The following is a 21223-nucleotide window of genomic DNA, read 5'->3' on the forward strand; positions in this document are numbered from 1 at the left end:
TTGTAAATAATGGTAACAGTGATTGTGACGTGGAAGTGAAAACTGTTTTTCTCTGGTTGTAACACATAGAAAGAGACACAGGAATCGAGAATTGACGTACAGAGAAATAAATAAGGGGAAAGAATATTTTTTTAAATTGAATTTAATTATCGTTTTATTCGTACTCGATCCATCTCTCTCTCTCTTTGTCTCTCTTTCTCTTTCTCTTTCTCTTACATATATATATATATATATATATATAGATATATATATATATATATCTTTTTCTCTCTTTTTGTCTTTATGCAAAAATAATACTTATACATATATTATTAAATAAATCAAAATATATATAACCGAGAGATTGGTTTGACATCCTGTAAGAGTACGCGGGTATGGTATATTTGACGGGTCTTTGGGGTATGGGAGAGACTGAATCACAGTGCCATAGCACCAACGCTTCGCCAGTCTCTTCCTCGTTTCAAGACCATGATGAAGAAGTTGCGTTGCATCCTCTCAAGAATCAGGTATGTTTATGTATAATACCATTTTTGTTCTTCTCTTTTTATTTAATTAATCTTATCTCATCTTTTTCTTCCTTTCTTCCCTATTCTTTCTTTTTCGACTGTTATAAATGTCAATAGAATTTGTTCGAATACAAGTAATGTTTGAATTTACTCTATGAGATAACAGTATTTTTCTAATTCAATCAAAATAAACATCTCGCATCTTTAACACCTCGTTAGTTCAAATAAAATTGTATTTAATTACTATTCGTTTTTTATTTAATCTTTATTATAATCAAATCAATAGAGTATGCTTAATTGTATGCAAAAAGAAAAGAGAGGAAGAAAGAAAGTTGTAGTCGTTTTTTTGAGTTTACAAATATTTTATTCTTCTATTGATTTTTTCTGTCTTTTAAGTGAAATTTTGATTAAAATTACTAACAATTTGGTAACAAATTCTTTTTTTTATGACACATAATGCATATTGTGAAAGAAAATTTCTGTACGACTATTTTATATATTATAATTATTGTTTATATTTTATGAAATAAATAAACAATTGTTTATGTATATATATATTTATTTGTATATCTTAGGTTGGTGGACATACAAGGCTGCTGCTACTCAACAAGAATACTATTTGTAAACCATTGAACTGCAGGGAACTTGACTTCTATCAAAACATTCCACAAGATATACAAATGTTTGTCCCAAAATTTAAAGGTAAGATCAAACGTATATCATTATATATGATGCATCATAATATTAATTATATTCACCAATAGCATATTCTATATGTGTATAATTAGTCTATCTATTTGTATTCATAATTGGAATGTTATTATTAATAATTATAAATGATAATATTGAAACATACGTATCTATATAAGCTTATAATATATAAATGTTTTTTTTTTAGTTATTTATCATTTGTGTTCTTTTTTAAATTATATATATATGAGCGGATTGAAAAGTTTTGAGTCTAACGTAAAAATAAATTTTATTTTTCGATATAGTCCTAACATTTAGAAAAGAATAGTCTCAAAACTATCGATCCACTCTCGTATATCTATTTATCTTTGTTATATTTCAGTTTTATTATCATAAATCAATTTTTGTTTTTAATTGCAAACTCATATTTATTTTTTTTTATACAGAGAATCACTTTTTAAATAATTAATGCTAATTAACAGATAACTTAATTAAATTTATATAACTAAAAAATAAATGGGCTAATTAAAAATCAAAATAATTATATAAATAAAGTAAATACTTAAAATAAAAGAATAAATATTTCACGTAATCAAAATGCTTGATAAATCAAAAAATTAAAATTGTTGTTTAAAACACTTATTCATCTGCAAGGGTGGGTTGAAAAGTTGCGAACCTCAACAAATTTAACTTTTACTTATTTTTTTAAATAAAAAAATTTGTTTCTATGTTAGGCTTAAAATTTTTCAAGCCACCAACGGGATATATACATTTTTATTTTAATATCATACGTATAAATTTGATTCCTCTTCGAACTCTAGAGTGTTCCAACATAGTTGTTATAAGATTAAAATAATCACAAAAAAGAAATTAGTTTCGTAAGCGTGTAATAATGAAAAAGGCAGGAGTAACACGTGTAAAATGTGGGTCGTTCTCTTTCCTTTTCCCTTTTCTGCCTTTATCTCATCGATAGAGAAAAAGAAATAATACGACGGCGTTAAAAAAAAAGAAGATTCGATCGTTTCATTATAACGATTATTTTTATCTGGAAGAAACGAGAAATGTTATCGGTCAAATTAATTTTTTCGGTTTATATTAATCTACGACATATATTATTTTTCTTTCTCGTTATGATTAATCGAGTTTAAATTTTTCGAATTATTTATCAACAATGATTATTATTATCAACGATAATTTCATAGTCATCGTTTCATCATATTAAAAGATATTTCATAATTATTTTAAATGATTAAATCAAATATAAAAATAATACTCTTTATAAAAAAATATATGAATTTTATTAGACTCATTAAAAAGATATAATATAAATCTATTAAATTATATCAATAATAATTTCAATTGTTTATCGAACAGATCATCGTTACGTTATATTGAAAATTATAACGAAATCGTACAATAAAGTAATGAAAAGCTTTGTTCGACGTTTTAATTTGATTGGTGCTTTTCTATATATTATAAATATTAATTACATTGAATTTAAATTATCGTAATAAGCCTGACGTAGATACAGTTATTGAATGAGACTGTTTGATGATTCCAGTCTATTGTTTTCTATCTACAGTACATATGTATATATATATATATATTAATATACTTATTCCTCTTCCAATGAGATATTAAACAAAGTGATCCCATTTAGTGTTACATCTGTAACACGTAAATAAAGATCAAAGTGCATTTTGCGTATTGGCTTAATTATAAAAATTTTGCTACACTTGCTGCACGAGGAAACTTTATCATCAACTGATTGCGAGTTCATTTTAAAATGGACACACATATGCACATATACACAATTACACATATATATATATATATTCTCTTTCATTTTTTGATATCTCATTTTATCATGAACTTTTTACAGTTTCTTTCATTTGTGCTTATTATACAAAATGTAATAAGTATATTATGCATATATTTCATGAGAATTTCACGGATAACTTGTTCACTTTTTTATGACCTATAACATTGATGTATATATGTTATACTATAATGTATTTTAAAATATAGGTCGATTCATTCGAGTAGAATAATCATGAGATTAGATCAAACGAGCTCATTCATTAGTTAATTTTTTTTTTTTTTTTTTTAATGAATACATGACTGCAAAGAGTATCGTTCATATATACACACATACATGTATATTTTCACATTTCCATGAGGTTTAACAATTACTTTCTAATAGCATTAACACGTCGCCAATATAAACAAAACCATTAGTTTTCCCTTTCAACAACCTTAACCGAATGCTTAAAAATGTATGTGTTTTTTTCTTTGTCTTTGCCAGAAAAAATAATTAAAAGAAAAAGAAAAGAATTCGAGGCACGAGGCTTTTGTTTAGAAAGTAAGATACATACTATATATTTTTACTCGTATTCGTGACGAGGGTAAGAAGTACCATCTTTCATTAACAACTACAATGTACAAGTACATATTTCCTAGTATCTATGATTTTAATATAGTCAAGTTTTAATAGTAGTTTTCATTGTTGTACTATTATAAATCATACAGATGTTCGATTTATATATATTTACAAAAAATAAAAGTTAACTTAAAAATAGTTTTCATGTAAATTATTTATATACAGATAAGTCATCATTTCTTAGGATTGTAATTTTTTCCTTTAAAAAAATTATTCAAAATTAAAAAATAGTCTAAACAATTTTCGAGAAATTTTTCTTCGAAATTGTGTTGAAATTTTTGATACACCAGGCACATATTTTTGTATAATACGTATCTCCATTTTTTTTTTCGTTTGTTTGTCTATTATCGACAAGGTTTTATATCTCGTTTTATAAATAAATTAGTATAAAACGTGCATGAGAAATTAATATGAATGATATGAATATAACTAGTGAAAAAAAGTAATGATTCGCCGCGTTAGTAGAATATTGTATGAAATTAATTTGATTAATAATCGTTTCTATTGTCATTAATCGTTGTTCGTTAATTAATGAATAATTTGTATGGATTACGCGTTTTGATAAAATAAACGTTTGGAATGTGATAAATAATTATGCGAGAAGAGTGATTCAACTGATACTTAAATGTTTCCTATGCGGAATAACAATTAATCGCGTCATGGTTATTTGCAATAGGCAAGGTTCTTAAATATTATCGATCATCAATGAATGATCACACTCGATAAATATATTTACGTATTTTTCTAAGTACGTATTATACATTGTCAGTTAAAAGCTTTCGATAAAAAGTTAATGCGCAGTTAAACTTAATCTTATTTCTAATCATACGAGTTCTTGGAAATAGTTATGATATAATCAAAATAGTTTTGCATTTTTGTAATCGCTTGTTAATCACGGAAGTAACAACCCTATTGACCGCTACATAATGTGTAAAAAAAAAACGATAACGTTTTTCATTTTAATGAATTATTGCCCGCATGACATTTAGCATTTATTTGTTTTTACTTCTTCGCCTATAATTTTGTCATAAATATATGTACAATATATATTTTTGTTCCTAAATATTCGTAATATTATGTAATAATTGTTTCTTCGAGTGAGTAAAATTTAAAAACTATTGGGTTAATCAAAAAATCAGAATTTTTAATATTGTTTATATTTAAAATAAATAATATTAGCACTTTTTTTTATTGACAAAATGTTTAATATCTAATATCTAAACGTGTAAAGGCAGAATACGTTTAATTAAAAATAAATATTAAATGTCTGCAATGTTTGGTATTTTCTATCTAAATAAATGGCGCTGCAGAATGGTTTGTTTATTGAAAATTGCGACATTACTTATTGACCAATTCAATATATCGATTTTAAAAAGAGAAAAAGTGTGTAAGAGAAAGAGAGAGAGATACCTAGTTTGATTTTTATTGCTATTTACGACTTGGCAACAAAATATTTATATTTTGTATAAACCTAAATATTTCCAAACGCGCGTTTAACATTATTTTAATGTAATAAATCGGAATAATATGAAAGATAAGATTAAATTGATAAATATTAGTTTTAAAGTGCGTAAATTGGCTAAGCTATTTCCAGCAATACTTCAATTACTACTACTGGCATTTATCCCAGAACGATAATAATTCTGAGAACTTTAGCTTTAAACGATACCGTGAAAGAAAATCATGTCTCTCGGTAGTTGGAAAATTTTCTTATTATAAGCGAATAATATAAATTTCATGTTCTATTTCACACGTTCAGGTAGATAGATATAAATATATATATATATATATATATATATATATATATATATATATAAATACATAGACGGATGGATGGATGGATAAATTCACTATGCGACTAAATTAGATCTTTCGTAGAATCTCGTAAATGAGACTCCTCTTTCGATCGATAGTAGTTTCTACTTTTGTTGTAGGTAGAGGTAGTATTTCCATTTGAAACTCTCCCCAGGTTGCTGAACTCTTCATTCTCTCTTTTTCCCTTTCTCTCTCTCTCTCTCTCTCTCTCTTTTCTTTTTCCCTCTCCTTCTGCAAATATTTTTTTTTAATTTATTTTTTCTCCTATATAATATTTCTTATCTTGATCTTATATCCAAGTTTTATTATGCACAAACGTTACGTTCCATTTCTCCAATATACAAGTTGAAATACTACAGAGAGACGTATTTTCCGAGTAGATGAGCAATGGGAATTTATATACGTATGTAATGATGCGTGACGCGCGTGTGTGTGTATATGTATGGGTGGGGGCGTGTAGTAGTAGTAGTAAGAATTCGTGGAAAGGGAATCTGGTGAATGGAAAAGAGAGGAAAGGTTGTATAAAAATGGGAACGAGCGTATGACTATCAGTGTCACCTGACATCGACCATCTGTTATCTATACGTATGAATTTAACGCAGGATTTTTTTTTTTTTATAAAAGAGGTCACGATCATTTGAACTTTTTATAAGTATTTGCTACGTGTTTTTCCTTTTTTTATTTTCGAGACTATCGTAAGGAAGAAATAATATATTTCCGTTGTTAAAATTTTTTACGGAGATTTTGTTTATTTTACAATCACCTATATTATTTTTTCTTTTTCTCGAGAAAAATGTATACAATTAGAAATTTGTAAATATTTTTATTGATATTTTATTTCGCGTCGTGATACAATCGTTCGTTATCGTTTAAGATAAATCGAATTAAAAAATGTTTCTACAACTTGCGTCGATGATCCATATTAAACGTTCACTTTTAGCTTTTTACTTTTTTTTTATTTAGTATTTTTATCCCGTCGTTGTAGATAAGATAATATTTATAAAAATCCGTGGCTTCTTATGCAATTTCAAATTATCTTTTTTTTTTTTTTATTAATCGAAGCTCATTAATAATCAGATGTCTGCTTTTATGTCTCTGTAATTAACAAAAACAAAAAAAATAGGTTTCTCGTTGTCATAAAACGTAGAGGAATGAAACAATGCATTCGTAAAGAAACCTCTTTTTTTAGTATCGTATGTTTCGTAGAATGTGTGCTTGAAGGACATACAATGACGTACACTTATATATCGGACAATCGATGATGCATACGCGTCTTCTTGTTTTATATCGTTTCTTTGTCCTATATTTGCCATTCCATGTCTTATCGGTGAATCTTCATTTCATCTTTTCACTTAAGAGGATGATAATTTTTTATTTTTTTTATCTTATCGAAAGTACCTAAGCTTTCTTTTCTGTTTTTTCTTTCTTACTCTATCCCCCCCTCTCTCGCCCACTCTTTTTCTTCAATGCAGTTGATCTCGAAAATTTACAATTTTATTATTATTATTTGGACCGATTATTATGCATTACCGTGGATTAAGTAAAAAAAAAAGAAATGTAAAGAAATTAATTTTACGATTTATTTTATAATATAAATTAATTTTTGATATGAGATAAATCATAAAATTAATTTTTCAACAATATTTTGATTTAATTCACTTTCATAATAATCGGTAATACGTTTATGCATTTGTTCGAATTTTGACTGTAATTCAAAATTTAACGAATTATCGATAATTTGCAGTATATAAGTACAAAGACACTTTGCACTTTGTTTTTTTTTTTTGGAATTGTTAGTAAGACGAAATATAACAAATTATTATACACTTGGAGTATATATACATATATGTGTCAAAACTTGTAAAACAAAATAATTATTCAATTTCCTTCCTCTTCTTTTATACTGACAAATTAGAGATTAATAAAATAAAAATATTTCAATTTTTTGTTTTCTTGTTTTTTAAATCGATATACACACAAATACACATATATTCAATAATAATTGATTTAATTGGCTTCGAAATGCCACGTTTGGGCATTTGGAAAATGTTGCACAATACATGATTATGTGCACTTACAGAAGCCAGAGAGAGATTCATCGGTTTTGTAAGGTATACGTCAGTGTGCAAGGATGCAGTCCATTTGTACGACCATGGTTAGGATCAGATGAAAGTAATGGGGATATTGAGACGGTGGATATTGTGTGCACAGTGACACGGAATTATCAACGGATAGGGAACGCAAGTTTGAGTATACATCAAAAAAAAACAAACCAAAAAATGAATGAATGCATCAACTACGATATGTTTGATGATTGTCTAGCAAAGAACATTTTCTTTTAAGTATCCCGAGAGCCAATAGTCACAAGGATACGTGTCTGGGAATCGAGGCATGGCCTGCTTGCAGACCCACTAGTGCCCTGAACAAATTCCATTTGCTACTCCTTGGCCAATGCTCGGGGTTTGTATTATGTTGCTGATCATCAATATATATCCATCGTGTGATATTAGATATCTGAAGATCAGGAAAAAAAAAAATATATATATATATATATATAATATATATATATATATATAATAATAATAATAATAATCAAAAGATTTAAAAGCAAAAAGATATTTCGTTTTTTTCTCTTTTTTTTTATGCAGTTATAAATCGTATTTCCCTAATATTGCCTGTGATTCTCTTCGTATATGTTTCTTTCAGTCAAAATCATTTATGCAATCATTATACATAGTTATTATTCGTAAAAAATCCATAGCGAAATTTCTAATAACGAAATTCGATTCATTATTATTTTCTGTTGACACTATACTTTTGTTCTTATATTAAACATTAGTTTTAATCATTTCAATTGTGTATCAACGATTCATTTTTAAGAATTAGAATTTTGTTTCTTTTTCGAACGTCCATCGTTTTTCTTTTTCTGTTTTTTTGTTTTCTTTTTTTTTTTTTAAATTAATTTTTAAATTATATCATACGAAATTGTTTACTTCCACAGCACATCCCGTTGAAAAGGGGCCGTGCGTATTAACTTTATTGTTATTATATTATTATTACTATTATCATTATCATTGTTATTGTTATTGTTGTTGTTGTTGTTATTATTATTATTATTATTATCATTATTATTATTATTATTATCATTATTATTATTATTATTATTATTATTATTATTATTATTATTATTATTATTATTATTGTTGTTGTTGTTGTTATTGTTATTGTTATTATAATGTATAAGAAAAGTGTCTTAGATTTAAGTAAAACGCGTTTAATTTTTAAGCAAAACAACTTCGAAATACCAAATGCAACGATCTATTCTCTTTCTCTATTTATCTATTTCTCTTTTTCTCTCTCTCTCTTCCTCTTTTTCTTTATTTCTCTCTTAATATATTTTCTGTAGATTAGTAACGTGTATATAAACGACGTGTACACGTTAATATATGTATACGTATATCTATTTATCTATCTATCTATCTATCTATCTCTTTATAAATATATACATAATTTTGTATAATGATTGTCTTTGCATTTTGTCTGATATCCAGATAATTTCGTAAGAAATTAACTGCAACATATTGTCGGTATATAAATTATATATACATATGTATATATATAATAAATAATGCATAATATATATATGTGTGTGTATATATAAAAAAAGAAAAAAAGAAATTCTCTTTAATATAATAATTTGTCTCTTACAATAGATATAATCAAATGAAAACGCAACAAAAGAAATGATTAAAAAGCTAGAAAAAGGAAAAAAAAAAGAAAATTCTTTCTTATTTTGTGGCAATTAGAATCGTTAGACTAATCAATTGGGACGATGTTTCAGGTGTAATGCAGGCCTCCAGTAGCGGTGAAGTTACGTTAGATAAAAGATACAGCCCAAGTTTTAGAGAACAAGATAATAATCGTCAAGGAAAAAGTTCGACTAAGAGGAAACGCGACGACGTACTCAGGTTTGTTGTTTTATTTTTCTATTTGACAAGATAATATTTCTTTTTTTTTTTTTTTATAACAAAAATTATATTTAACGTAAAGACTGTAATATTTTGTTTATTCATTTTAGTATATCATCGTATTATACTAAACTAACAATAAGTAAAAATATTTAAAAAATATATATATATACTAATAATTATAATTATAGTATAATACAGGGTTTCTCAAACTTATCCATTTGACGACTCCCTTTTATCGGAACAAATATTTCCACGACCCTGAATATAGATTCTATATACTATCTTCTCTTTTTTATAATCATAAACTAACAGACGTTACTATACGTGTAATGTTGTTAAACTGGTTTCGAATTAATTTTCGGTCGTTGCGTGTCCAGGAATATTTTAGTTTTGCTAATATTTCTGATACCTTTCAAACTTACATTTGTTATTCGAACCCATATGGAGTCGCGACCCACATTCTGAGAAGCCCTGTGTGTGGTATAGTATATACTAGTTATTATATTATATTGTACTATATTTATTAAATGAATATATTAATTATACTATACATACTGGAATATATATATAACTGTTATTATATATTAAATAGCCTTATACTTATACTATTCTATAATATATAGTATAAATATAATATAGTTTAAGTAAAATTATAATTTTGACATTATGTAATTGTTATATAACATACTACATAGCATAATCTAACGAGCGTTAGAATTTCGTACAATTTCGCAGTAATCCGTTAGATATCTTCTTTTACTACTATAGAGATAATCAAGGAAACGGTAATATACGTATATGTCAAATTTATACAAAGATTATTTCTGGACTAAGTTCAAGTATGTCATATTTCTATTCATCGTGGAATAATTTCATGAGGAATATAGAAAGAAAGAGATAGATAGAAAAACTAACTTACAATTAGATACTGTAATAATTAATTGAAAAACGTATCTTATAATTAAAATCATTGCGATCTGTTTCAGATAAATATATATTGTACTTGTGATATTATTTATAACTTAATGAGATTTTTCATTCCACAATTAACGCCTATATCGATATCGATATCGATATTTCTATCATTCCTCGCATATTGTTTGATAGGTTGATATACTCGAATGATCAATCAAATAACTATTTGTATTTCTTATTTATCTTTACACGACATATATATAATAGTAGAAATATTTTATCTAATCTTATTCAAACAATTTTGGTAAAGTCTGAGAATTTCATTTTTTAACGAACACTTGTTCGCAATTCCTTTCGTTTGCCAAAGTATTTTTTTGTCTTTTATTTTCCTATTTCGAAGAAAAACATTATTTTTAATTGGAGTTAGATAAAAGTAAAACAAAAACAAATAAATATATAAAATACGTATTATATGTAAATAATATTATTACATTAGTTCTTTTTATCTTTTCCTTTTCAGGATGAGAATACATCGTAGAAACAGTACGATCGATATATTAAAACCAGAAATGCATTTGGACAGCGCATCTAACAGACAGTGTACGTGTTTTATTCTAAATACTTACAATTTAATTGAAAAATTTTATTCAATTGATAAATGTGTTCGTTTGTTATGTAAATCCTTTCGTATGGTAATGCTTAACAAACAATGAATATTATAGCTGGACGTTGTAATCGTCATCGTCGTCGTCGTCGTCGTCCTCCTCCTCTTCATTGCATAAATTCGATTAATTTCGATTGGTTCAAAGTAATATATGAGAAAGTGCGTAGCTATGCGGGACATTTAAAGTTTAGAAGAAACGAGAAGGAAGGGGGAGGATCGTTACTATTTTCGTGTCTAGTATCTTATAGGCAACCAATACCAACTTGTATATAAAGAGTCAAGTTTAGTTTGTGATGAAATCGATGGATCAAAAATGTTAATCGAATATAATATATATACCGAGTAATTATTTATTTATTATTTTATTTTATTTTATTTTATTTTAATTGTTTACTTGTATAAGTAATCGATGAAATCGATTAAATTAAATGAAAATGTAATGATTGCACGTCATAGAACAAATAATTTTTTATTTAAAATTTTGATTTTAATTTGATTTGATTTTCTTCTTTTTATTATTGTATAAATAAGATAAAGTTTTGTTGAATTCGTGACCGAATTGAAATTTTTATTTCAAACAGATTTCCTATTATTGGAGAATATAACTTCTCAATATACCCATCCGTGTATACTCGATTTAAAAATGGGGACCAGACAACATGGCGATGATGCCAGCGCTGAAAAGCGAAGCAAACAAATAGCAAAATGTGCCGCTAGTACGTCGGCTTCTTTGGGTGTACGATTGTGTGGAATGCAGGTTGGTTGAGTTTATCTGTGTATGCATTTATCTAGATGATTATAAAAATAAAAGAAAAATATTCAAAAAAACACGAGATTATGGAAGATCGTAAAAAAGATTTAACTTTAATGCGTTTTCATAATGTACGATGTACAATAGGATGGGTCAAAAGTTCATAAGTAATTTAAAAAAGAATTCGCAATACTTCTCGTAAAAAAAAACCACACATTTTCGATTGATTGTAATAATTTGAAAAAAAAACAAGAAATATTCTGCAAAAATTTTTAAATTTACCTAAATACTTCTGATCCACCTTAATAGATATATATATATATAAATATCATAGATAATAATGGAAGAATATGTATATAAATATCTGTGTGTCTCTGTATGTTGCATCTTTTAGGTATATCAAGTTGATTCGGATCATTATATTAAAAGAGACAAATATTGGGGCAGAGAATTAAATGAAGAAGGTTTTAAAGCTGCCTTATATCGATTCTTTCACAATGGCTTTTGTTTAAGAACATTGGTTATTGAAAGGGTGATATCTCGATTAGAACTATTGCGTCGTGCTATCGAAAGACAAAGTAGCTATCGGTTCTACTCGTGGTAAGAGATTTTTTTTTCATTATACATATATATATATATATTAATAATAGTAATAACAATAGTAATAATATTAATAATAATGACAATATCCTTTTAAATATATCCAATACCGTTTTCTATTCGTTAATTTGTCTTGTTATTGATCAATCGATTTATTTAATTATTGATTTATTCATTCATTCTCATATTCGCAAACGACAAATAATTTCATTATTACTTTATTTATTCACTAGCACACGCTCTCGATTAGAAATATTTTTCTTTTGTATGTGATAATTTCGAGGAGATTAAAAAAGAAAGAAAAAAAAATGCACGAAAGATTTGATTGATAATGAAAAAAGAAAGGAAAAAAAAAAATAATTATACCGTAATAATTGTTCAATGACATTCACACGGCACGTTTTTATCTTTTCAAAAGGTTTTAGTTAATCTATTCTTAGTTGCAACTAAACCCCCTCTCGTATACATACGTACATAGATATGACTATAGTTTTATAAATTTCTATATACGTATATCAATATTTCTATATAGAGATAGTGTGTTATTTAAGCCGTTCGATGAATCACTCGGTGTGAGTATCGTAAAATGTCAGAAGTTGCTCTTACATTATCTAATTATAAGGGTGAATAGTTTATTCGTGAATTAATGACACATCGGTGATTACCTCATTAGAGAAAGAGGAAAAGAAATTAGTCGTTGGTTCTTGTTGTTGTTATTTATTTTTATAAGTATAAAACTGTTGTTCTCGACATTTAATCGATCGTGTAAATAAAGTAAGTGGAACGTGTTATGTTATAATGATCGAGAGATCTTCTGTTGGTCGTCTAATTATTAGAACATTAACATTAGATCCTCGATGAAATGTGTTATACGCTTGAAAAATGATGCACGAAGGTAAATAAGTGTGAGTAAGATAGAAAATGAGAGAGAGAGAGAGAGAGACGAACGGGGGAATGTCCAAGCATATAAGTTCATTGTCACATTTATTACACAACAATAACTTTATAAATAAACAACGTTATATAATCGAATAATTGATGAAATAATAGAAAATACAGCTCGAATCATTCCCTTTAATGTTTATCTCTTGGACATATTGCGGAAGAGTTACATTTTCTTTCTTCTTGTAAAAATTTTTTATATTGTGTTTATGAATTTTTATAATATTATATAATTACATGCAACTTTTTAAATTTATCTAGTTGGAATAATTGGTTTAATTATTTTTCTTTTTTCTTTTTGGTTTCTGTTATTGCACCGAAAATAATGTGCAATATGTGTGCGAATGTTAAGACAATCGTAAAATTGAAAAAAAAAACAAAATATTTTCGTGCATTTTTTTGTTCTCTCCGAGTAAAATTAATGAGATCATTGAGGTATTCATTATAATAATCATTATTCTTTTGCGAGCTACACTAGCCGATCATATATCGCTTATTTCATAAAACATTTGCATATGCGTATAAATATATTGAGTTGACCAATATTGATGTTGGAATTATTATATAATATACAAAATAATTTTATTTATTTCAATATAAAATATTAGATATTGTCAATACATAAAAAGTATACACACACATCCACGCTATATACAGTGTTGTTTATTTAGAATAATACTGTAAATTCTGGCAATATTTATTGGTCAAATCAATATACATATATGTATGTATTAAATTGATCAGTATTTTGTATAACAAAAACATCTGATTATGTTTGAAATTCGTTGATAAAAATGTGTGCAATATTTTTTTTTTACATATACGTGGGGATGGATTGAAAAGTTTTCAAGCCAACGTAGAGATAATCTTATTTTCTGTCAAATTAATTTTAAAATTTTTCAAAATAAAACTAAAAACTTTTCAATCCATCTCTCGTACGTATTTTTTTTTGTATAGTTTCCCAATAATATACATATCTTCTATTTATTTTTTTTTTTATTTACAAACGACTGCCCTTGCCTGATAAAGCCACCATTTTAGATTCTATATCGCATGAACGATGAAAGAGAGAACGCTTTTATTAATATGTATGTATTTTATCTTATATATGTTGTATGTATATGCAAAAATCTATCCTTGTTCTGTGCACTTCGTAGAATACTGATTGGCTTACACACGAAACATAGTACGATTTATACAGAAAGTGAGACTATCTCCTTGTTTTATTAACAAAAACCCAACTATGGTTTTCCTATAATCAATTTTCTCTCTTGGAAACTCATGTCAAATAATACATATGTACACCTTTCACATAGTTGTATTACATATTTAGTTTGGTATGACGTGTATTGAATGTCTTTTCATATAAAATTAATGAAAATAAAAACAAACAAAATATAGATAAAATAAAAAGTTAAAAAATATTAATCAAAACATACACACACGTGCGCGCGAAATAAGAAATTAAAGTTTACTTTTTCATAAATTAAATAACAGAAAGTTTGTAAGGTATACGCATGCAATCGTTTAAAAAAAATATCAAGTTGGGACGAATAAAAAATAATAATAAACGTAAAGTTAATTAATACACAAATGAACGATGATAATTATTATTTAGAAAAAAAATGATTTCGAATGATATTTTAGAAAGAAAGAGAGAAAGAGAAAGAGAGAGAGAACGTTTTCGTGCGTTTCGTTTATTTCAAACAGTGTGTGTGTTCCTCCGCGTGCTGTTTTATTTATAAGTTTATGGGAGAGATATATATCTTTATTTTCAAAGTTTACCTTAAAAAAGCTTATTGGGGTCAATTTAATACGCAGTTCGGGTAAAATTTTGTGAATTGAAGTTTACATAAAAATACAAAAGAAAAGAAGAATAACAAAAATATTCTGAGATATTGAATAAAAAAAATATTATTTTAACGAAAAATAATTTTGAATACGGAGATAGTTTTATTTTGAATTATATATATATATATATTCTCATATTTAGTATATATTGGATTTGATGTAGACATCGTTTTCTATGTTACATTTACGGCATTAACAACGATAAAAATAACTTAACTACCGTTGGTTTTAAAATAAAATTTTCAAATAATTTAACAGATTTAAAATTCTTTACACACAAATGATACAGATGTTAATCGAATACGCGATACACATAAACAAATGTTTCACATTTGTCAAGGTTACTCTGCAAACAATATGCGTAGTTTGTATCGTTTAAACACGCTTATATATATAAGTTTATACGTGTCTTTATTTATCGGGTAATTTTCCATTTTATGATTCTTGACATAACTTTTTTTTTTTGCCTTCCTCTCTCTCTCTCTCTTTTTCTCGCTCTTTGCTTTTGTATCAGGGTATGCGTGTACTTTCCATGTTTTGCAATGTAATCAGAGTAAACTTTAATTAAGCTTTTTGTTTGTGCGGGTAAAGCAATATAGTCGACTTTTATTCCATAAAAGAGAAAAATTTTTGAATTATGATCCGTAAACTAACAAATTCTTTCTCATATTTTCTCGTATTTTGGGAAATATACTATAATATTGGTAATGGTACTTCTTTCATCGTTATTATTTATTGTTATTATTATTTATTATTATTATTATTATCATTATTGTTGTATTGTGTTAACTAATAAGTAATATCGAAATTTTTAATAATTTATATTTAAATAAATAATACACACACATATATATTTTTATATTAAAATTTCTGTCATTATTTATTGGCTAATTCGATCTATTTTTTTATTTATCATATACAATTGCGTTTTATTACGTTTGTATTATGTAGATTGTATAATAATATCATTATTGTATTACAATAATAATAATTTATATCATGTTATTAATCGAAACGTTAATATTAATAAGTTTATAAATAGGTCATTGTTTGCATTACAGTTAAAAAATTTGTCGAGATCTATCGTGATACATAAAGAAAAAATAAATAAATAAATAAAAATGCTCATCTGTGATATATAACAAATGTTTAGTAACATGGTTAACAAAATAATTCAACAACAATCCGTTTATTTTCAAAGTATCATAAGTTCCGTTTGAATATTTCAACGCAATAACACGTGTGTGCATATGTGCGCGCGCGTGGCGTCATGTTTAACTAGCATAGTGAATTTCACATAAAAATAATAGATTAGATCTTCAAATGTAAATAGAAATTTCATCTCACGATGACGACGATGATGATATGAATCGTAAAATCTTATCTCGTATATGGCTTTCGGTAGTTGCGTGACTCTTAAAAAAAAAAAAAAAGAAACATGAAATAAATGAAAGACAAAAATGGAAAATAATAAAATATACTTTTAGCTCGTATAAATTTAATTAAATTTAGTTAAAATATTGATATTATTGTTATAAATGATGAAATAAATTAGTTACGTATCGTCAGGGTTTCTCAAACATTTCCATTTGGCGATCCCTTTTTATCCGAGCAAATATTATCGCAAACCTGAATACAGATTCAATGCTATCTTATCTTTCATTAACATAAACTTATAGACGTATTATATATACGTGGTAGAATTGATAAACTGATTTTAAATTAATTTTCTGTCGTTGCGCGTTTAGAAATTTTTTAGTTTTTCTACTATTTCAAATTTAGTTGCATGACCACCTCGCGTGGGATCGCGACCCATACTTTGAAAAGCCCTGTTATATATAGTAGATTAGGTATTTTTAACCTAATATTTGAAATATTTTCAACGGAATTAGTTTTAAAAAAGAATTACAATAATAAAAATATATATATATATACATAACGATGAGTATTTTTGTTTGTTTTTAGTTTATGTATGAAATTTAATATTTAATAGTTATATAAAACTATACTATCATAAAGAACGAGAAAAAAAGTCTCGTTTTACCTTGAATCGAACGATACAAGATCACAATCTGCTTTTATCGATTATCTTTGCTTTGCTTTAATGTAATTTCATTTTCTTTGTCTTTTTCTTCTTATTGTATTTACTTTTTCTGTTTTTCTTTATTTTTCTTTTTTCGTCTCGTTTGAATTCATTGATATGCTTTAACACGCTCGCTATTTTTTTTCTTTTTATTATTTTTGCACAATCTCATAAAGGGAATATAAAAATAACTTTAGAAATAATATCGACTACTATATAATAGATATATCCGCTTATTTAACATAATTTTACACACATATATATATATATATATACATACAGGATTGAATTTATTATTAATTAGTTTTTGTGTGATTTATTTGAATTATCGAGATTGTGATCTTAAACATAATTATGTGCTTAATTGATAAATTGAAAAGAAAACATATAAAAAGGTGTTCTTCTTTTAATTTTTTAATTAAAACAAAAGAAAGAAAGAAAATTTATAATTTAAACACGTTCTTTCTGAAATCATCGTACATTATAATTTAACGTATGCATATGCACACATACAAACATATATAAAGAATGAATAAACATTTGCATATGCAACATGGACACATCATGCGCTTGCGAACAGAAGCCATGTTTCTTAAAGCATAAAAAAAGTGTCTCGTAAAATTATGATGTCACTAGAAATTTGAAAAAAGATTTCAAGAAAGGCACGTGTGTTTATAGTTTTTAATTATTAAATTCCATCTTGTATGTATATAATTATTTTAGCATTGTTGTTGTTAATGTTGCTATTGTTGTTGTTGGTGTTGTTGTTGTATTATTAAGGCGAATAAGCAATATTACTTATCTTTTTTGCTGTATTTCCTTCTTCTTCTTTTTCTTCTTCCTCCTTTCGACAATAAAGAGAATAAAAATAAAAGAAATAAAATATATTTTAAACACATTGCGAGTGGGATTTTTGGTTTTTATTCTTTTTTGTTGTTAAATTGCTTTTTTTTTGTCTTCTCTTTTTTTCCAATTTTATTTCTTTGTATGTGACGAGGATAAAGTTGAGTCGTACGATGACGTATACAATTTACGTCGTTATAACGTAATATTTATATATATATAATTATGTTTATCGACTTATCGTTTATAGCAATAAACTTTTATTGATTAAGATCTTTTAAAGGATGATGACGTCGATTAGTCATTGCGTGTAACTTTGACACGTCATCTTTCTTAATCGATTATTTAATAAACATGACGTATATCGGTCATGAGGAAATATTTTGAACATTTCTTATTTTCTTCTCTTTTTCTTTTTTTTGAAATACATCGATGCATGAAATGAGATATATATACGTTTGGCAAATAAATGATGTTTGAACATATGCAAAATTTGTAAAAGGTGCAAATTAATTTATTTTGATATTTTCGTATGGGATTGATGATCGATGATCAATCGTTGTTCGATAAATAGACAATTGAGAGCTCATGTAAAATCGTTCACGATAATAAATATCATGTATCTTACGATCAAGTTTTACGTATTTACTTACGTGTAAATAATACGAGATAATGCGTTGAAATAATAGAAAAATTCTTAAGCCATATTCGAGAATGGATCGTTTAATTATCGTTCATATTTTTCTTATCTGATAAATAAATGTCAATGTCATTCTTTGGCATTAATTAATCTCGCATGAACTCTTTTTCTTCTTCTTCTTCTTCAAATTTTTTTCTTCTTTTTTTATAAACTAAATTGACATATCCATCTTGTTGAAGAATATTATGTGTATTAATAATTTGTCGATCCAGGGAAAAGAAAAAAAAAATTAGAAATGCACTACGTGAAAATATTTTAATTTTTTCTTTTACCTTTTTTCTCAATAAATTCTCAATCATAATTACCATTATCATCATCATCATCATCATCATCATCATCGTAATTATCATCATTATTTTCGTCTCATTAAATTATTAGTTTAAAAAGCTATTCATTTTTTTTTATAAACTTTGCGCATAAAATATTCGATCAAACATTGTAAAATGTATTGTTACAATAGATGTTATATTAAATTTATTAATTTATTATATATATTACATTTATTATATATTTATATATTTAAAATTATAATAATATATATTAATAATGTATACATATATTATTTATCTCAATCAATTATCAATATAAAAAATTAAATGTCAAATTAACGCTTCAGCAATAAAATTGGAAAATCTTCAAAACATGGAATTACATCGGGCTTCAGTTTGTGAATGATTTTTCATTTTGACGATTAATAGATCAGTTAATCAAAAAAAGACGAATGATAACGTGTATAAAAATTTTTCAGCTCGTTGCTTATAGTGTACGAAGGATATCAAATAGAAGAATTTACAACGCACAGACATTCAACATCCCTTCACGTTGAGGAAGAATCTAATGACCTAAGTTTCATGGAAAATACACCAGGTGGTTCGGATACATGTTATGACGCAGATACAAGCAATAATTCAACGGACTATAATCTTTCAGCGCAGGAAGAAGTAAGCCAGGCAGCATTGCACCGTGGTTTTGGTGAGGCTGCAGCTAGAGGTGCTAAAAATACAACAGCATTTTATCCAGTTAACGAGGAAACCGTATTTATGGATCCCCCACCGAGTTTGATCAATACGGTGGTTCAATCCTCATCTTATGACAATTGGATGTTGTACAGTAGTAGCAGCGGAGAAGAATATTGTTTCGGTCAACATATAGCTGCTAATTCGGAAGACACTAGTTCGGATATGGACATTAGAAGTGAATGCGGATTGAAACGTAATAGGCACAAACTTCGTTTACGTTCTTATGATGATGAAAGACAAGATCAAGATGAATTAAAGACAAATAATATTTCGAAAAGATTCCGAGTTAAAACTGAACAATCCTCTTCAACATCGGTCGTTCAAGAAGCTATGGTAGATGTCAGAATAATAGACTTTGCACATACTACCTTTGGACGGAGTAGTTTAGCATTAGCATGTAATTCTAGCTCTATGGTTCATCAGGGTCCTGACTGTGGTTTTTTGACTGGTTTGGATAGCCTAAAACGATTATTAATGGAAATATTGACAGAAGGTTAAGGACTTCCTTTTTCTATACCAATATGACTATTGTTGTGGCTATTAAAAGTAAATAAATAAATAAATAAATAAGGAACATGTATATGTATCGGAGAAAATGAGAACTCTCTTTTATCATTAACAAGAAGAAAAAGAAATAAGATTTAAAAAAAAATGCAAAATGATTGCTATTTATTTTTGGACACTTTCGGGAAGGAAATTATACGAGTGTGATCGTCTTAACGGTGAAAGGGTGGAAAAACAAAAACGCAGAAACTTACGAATAAGAAAGGATGAGTGAAATTGATAAGGTAATAAATTATATGAAAATATAACAAAAATATATATATGAATATTTAAAAAAAAATAATAATAAAAAAACAAATAAAACATATATATATATAAAAGGGAAAGAGAGAACGAAGATAGAATTCTTCCGAGAGAAGCGTAGAGTTCAATTAGAGATTAGAGCGTGTACATATATAATTTCTAAAAAAAAAAAAAAAACTAAATAAAAGAAAAAAAGAAAAAGATAGAAACACACATTTTCGAGAATTTGCGAATGTATTTTGTAAAAAATTATATATAATTTTATCCGCGCGGTTTCTCTTTTCTCTCTCTCTATATAAATATAAATTACTTTCAAGTATTTTGTATATATACAATATATATGTGTGCATGTATGTATGTATGTATACATAAATTACATACCAGAAAAAGCGTATGTAAAAAGAATGATGAGTTTAATGGTTACAAATGTAGATATTAGTCAATGAGAAAAGATGCTCCTGCCAATTTACTTACACATTGTGACTGAAACAATATATATATATATATATATACAAACATTGTATATCTTTCAGATTTGTTTCGTTAAAATCGGTGATGAACTATACAACACATGTCATTCGTACATACACACGTAAGGTAGTATAATTTAAAAAAAAGAATAAAAA

The 21223-nt window shown here is 26.4% G+C and overlaps 1 protein-coding gene across 3 annotated transcripts; it reads left to right on the plus strand.

Moving 5' to 3' along the window:
- The first annotated feature begins 262 nt into the window (after positions 1-262).
- Positions 263-20535, plus strand: LOC122519786 (inositol hexakisphosphate kinase 1). 3 transcript variants are annotated; one of them, XM_043639481.1, is made up of 8 exons: positions 1120-1208; positions 7532-7701; positions 7795-7911; positions 9293-9419; positions 10858-10937; positions 11583-11758; positions 12147-12352; positions 19520-20535. In XM_043639481.1, the coding sequence occupies exons 4-8, from the start codon at positions 9298-9300 to the stop codon at positions 20286-20288; spliced, it is 1353 nt and encodes a 450-aa protein (XP_043495416.1). In that variant the 5' UTR covers positions 1120-1208; positions 7532-7701; positions 7795-7911; positions 9293-9297; the 3' UTR covers positions 20289-20535. The 3 variants fall into 3 exon arrangements, with proteins under 3 accessions (XP_043495414.1, XP_043495416.1, XP_043495415.1); XM_043639479.1 differs by lacking the exons at positions 7532-7701; positions 7795-7911 and adding an exon at positions 263-506 and having other exon boundaries at positions 1082-1208; XM_043639480.1 differs by having other exon boundaries at positions 7532-7911.
- The last annotated feature ends 688 nt before the right edge of the window (positions 20536-21223 follow it).

The sequence above is a fragment of the Polistes fuscatus genome, unplaced genomic scaffold (genome assembly GCF_010416935.1).
Source record: "Polistes fuscatus isolate 324 unplaced genomic scaffold, CU_Pfus_HIC Scaffold3, whole genome shotgun sequence".
In the NCBI taxonomy this organism is placed as follows: Eukaryota; Metazoa; Arthropoda; class Insecta; order Hymenoptera; family Vespidae; genus Polistes; species Polistes fuscatus.

What these genes read in the sequence shown, in the direction of transcription:
- LOC122519786 (XM_043639479.1), top strand. Translation starts at nt 375, where the DNA reads ATGGTATATTTGACGGGTCTTTGGGGTATGGGAGAGACTGAATCACAG. An exon ending in AAACGCGACGACGTACTCAG is followed by an intron (nt 9,420 to 10,857) that starts GTTTGTTGTTTT and finishes TTTCCTTTTCAG; the next exon opens with GATGAGAATACATCGTAGAA. An exon ending in AGCTATCGGTTCTACTCGTG is followed by an intron (nt 12,353 to 19,519) that starts GTAAGAGATTTT and finishes AAAATTTTTCAG; the next exon opens with CTCGTTGCTTATAGTGTACG.